Source organism: Sapajus apella, unplaced genomic scaffold (assembly GCF_009761245.1).
Source record: "Sapajus apella isolate SASKATOON/1434 unplaced genomic scaffold, GSC_monkey_1.0 scaffold117, whole genome shotgun sequence".
NCBI lineage: Eukaryota > Metazoa > Chordata > Mammalia > Primates > Cebidae > Sapajus > Sapajus apella.
Window position 1 is genome coordinate 249,726 of NW_022437057.1, and position 2,637 is coordinate 252,362.

Consider the following 2,637-nt stretch of genomic DNA (forward strand, 5'->3'; position numbering starts at 1 on the left):
TGTGTAAGAACATCTTAGACTTTTTGAGAAAAGCCCCAGATCACTGTTCATTCATTGAGAACCTGAAACCGGCTCCTCAGCCATTCCTGCTCTGGCCACCTGCAAGTTTCCCAAGTGAAAGTGAGGCCTCTCAGGAGAAATGAAATCACTGTCTCTTTAGGTGCCCGCTCCTTACCCACCAGCGGAGCAATGTTTTCCAGCCTGGCCAGGCTCCAGAAGCTCACTAAGGAAGTTGGTTTGGGGCCAAAGGCATCTATGGTGCATTGTACGCTAAGGCTCTCCGTTTCCTGCCCCTCCATTTGCTCCCCTTCCTTTCTCTCTCTCGGTCTGTCCCGTTACCCCTCCTATACTGGGTCTGGGAAGGAGCTTTGCCATCATGTCAGGAGGGAAGAAGATGTCTCTGGGCCTCTCCCTGCCCCTCCATCTGAGTCCCTTCTGGCTCCCAGCTCCCCCAGAGTGCAAAGCCAAACCTCCAAGGAATTGCCTCCCTCTACTGGCATGGCTGGAGCCAATAGTGAGTTTGGGGCCACTGGCTATGATGAGGGGATGATCCAGGGCTCAGTGAGCACTGCCCAGGCAATTCTGTTAGGAGGTTCAGTTGGCCAGGGAGGATGAAGGCATCCCTCTCTGGGATGCTCCTGAAGGGACTTTGTGGGGAGTTCAAGAATCCTGTGTGAGGGCAGGATGGGGGAAGGTGGATGGTTGGGGAAATCCAGCCCAATGTCTCCCAGTCTCCCCACCTCTTCCTGCCCTGGCCTCCTGGGCCCCCGTCCTCTGTGCTCTTGGCCTCTATGGCTCTTTTTGAGACTTCCCAGGCTGGAAAGCACTAGGTCCTGGAATACAAAAGTCTCTTTTGACACAGAATAGGCTTTCTATTGATCCCAAAGATGCTCTTAAAATGCCAAAAAGGAACCAGAGTTTAACAAACAATCAGGTTCTCATTTTATGGACGGGAAACTGAGGCCTAAGGAGATGAAGTGGCCGCTGTAGCCATTCCATTGCTCCAGAATGGAGGGCTGTCCTCCAAACAGAGCCCGGCACAGTGGATGAGGTCACCCACTTTACCTGACACTCATGGGTCCTTTATCTCAGGGGTCTTTTCTGACAAAGGTCTGGGAGCATGACTGAGACACGATCTCAGAATCAAACCCCTGGAGGCAGCAGCTGTAGCAGGAGCTGATGATTCCCAGACACTCAGGACCAGTCAGCGCCCCCACCAAGGATGGGGCTACAAGAGGCTCCGCCTACCTCTGTTTCTGCTCAGCAGGTTCAGCAGCTCCATTCTTCCCCAGAGAGCCACTCCATCAGAGGGCGGCTGCGTGCCCACTTACAAGGGGACAAGGCTGAGGATGGGGAGAACCCTGGGGACACAAAAGACCGTGCCTCGCCCAGATTTCCTGCCTGTAGGCCTGAAGGACTTGCCCTGACGGAGTCTCAACAGCTGCCGGTAAGGTGCCTGGAGAGAGGGGAGGGAAGGAGATCCAAATGCAAGCCCTGCTGGGACCGAGGGAGGGGGCAGGTCTGGACTCTAATGAACACCTAATGTGTGTTAGGGAGCACCACTGGAGGACGAGCAGCAGAGCCGAGATTAGAGCCCCTGCTGCCCTCACTGTAGCCACGGTGGTTCACCTCTGTGCACCAGCCAGCCAAGACCAGCAGACACAGGGCACGCCCCGTGCCACTTTATCTTCTGGGATTTTCTTAAGGAGGACCCATGGCAATAATGCCTTTCCTCATCTCAACCTAATTTGGGCTCCACTCCTGCTTTCCAACAAATGATTCTGTCTATGCTGAAGTGACGAGGATAGGAAAACAGTGCCTGCACAGGAAGGAAGCTCGACGTGATGAGTTCGGCATCACTGTATTTACATGGTAGATATTCCGGGAATGGGAATAGAAACTTGCACATATAGGAATTACTTCTGCTTCCAGCCTGGGAAGTTTCGAGAAGAGACATAAAGGCCAAAAGCAAGGAGTATAGAGGCCCAACAGGCCAACCCAGGAAGAGGCGGGGGAGACTGGGAGGCATTGGGCTGGATTTCTGGTCCAGAAAAAGATGCCATCAGTTCCCTATGTGACTCTAATGCCCTGTGCCTGACACTGTCCTTCCTGAGATGAAGCCAGTTAGCTCAGACTCTGAGTGGCACCTGGGATGTATTAGAAAGAGTTTGAGCAGGCGGGCGCGGTGCTCATGCCTGTAATCCCAGCACTTTGGGAGGCCGAGGCGGGTGGATCACCTGAGGTCAGCCATTCAAGATCAGCCTGGCCAACATGGTGAAACTCCATCTCTACTAAAAATACAAAAATTAGCCAGGCGTGGTGGTAGACACCTATAATCCCAGCTACTCTGGAGGCTGAAGTAGGAGGATAGCTTGAACCTGGGAGGCGGAGGTTGCAGTGAGCCAATCACACCATTCCATTCCAGCCTGGGGTAACAAGAGTGAAACTCTGTCTGAGAGAAAGAAAGAAAGAAAGAAAGAGAGAGAGAGAGAGAGGGACAGAGGGAGGGAGGGAGGGAGAGAGAGAAAGAAAGAGAGAAAGAAAGAGAGAAAGAAAGGAAAGAAAGAAAGAAAGAAAGAAAGGAAAGAAAGAAAGAAAGAAAGAAAGAAAAGAAAGAAAGAAAGAAAGAAAGAAAGA

The 2,637-nt window shown here is 52.4% G+C and overlaps 1 protein-coding gene across 3 annotated transcripts in view; it reads left to right on the plus strand.

Moving 5' to 3' along the window:
• Window positions 1–1,200: 1,200 nt before the first annotated feature.
• The window catches only part of GABRP (gamma-aminobutyric acid type A receptor subunit pi), a 28,764-nt gene continuing 27,327 nt past the window's right edge, over window positions 1,201–2,637 (plus strand). The window contains exon 1 of one of the 3 annotated variants that reach the window (XM_032260327.1): window positions 1,201–1,447. In XM_032260327.1, the coding sequence (XP_032116218.1) occupies window positions 1,223–1,447 (225 nt within the window). In that variant the 5' untranslated portion in view covers window positions 1,201–1,222. Of the gene's footprint in view, window positions 1,448–1,544; window positions 1,873–2,637 lie in introns of those variants that run through there. The other 2 variants (XM_032260325.1, XM_032260326.1) reach the window with 2 other exon arrangements.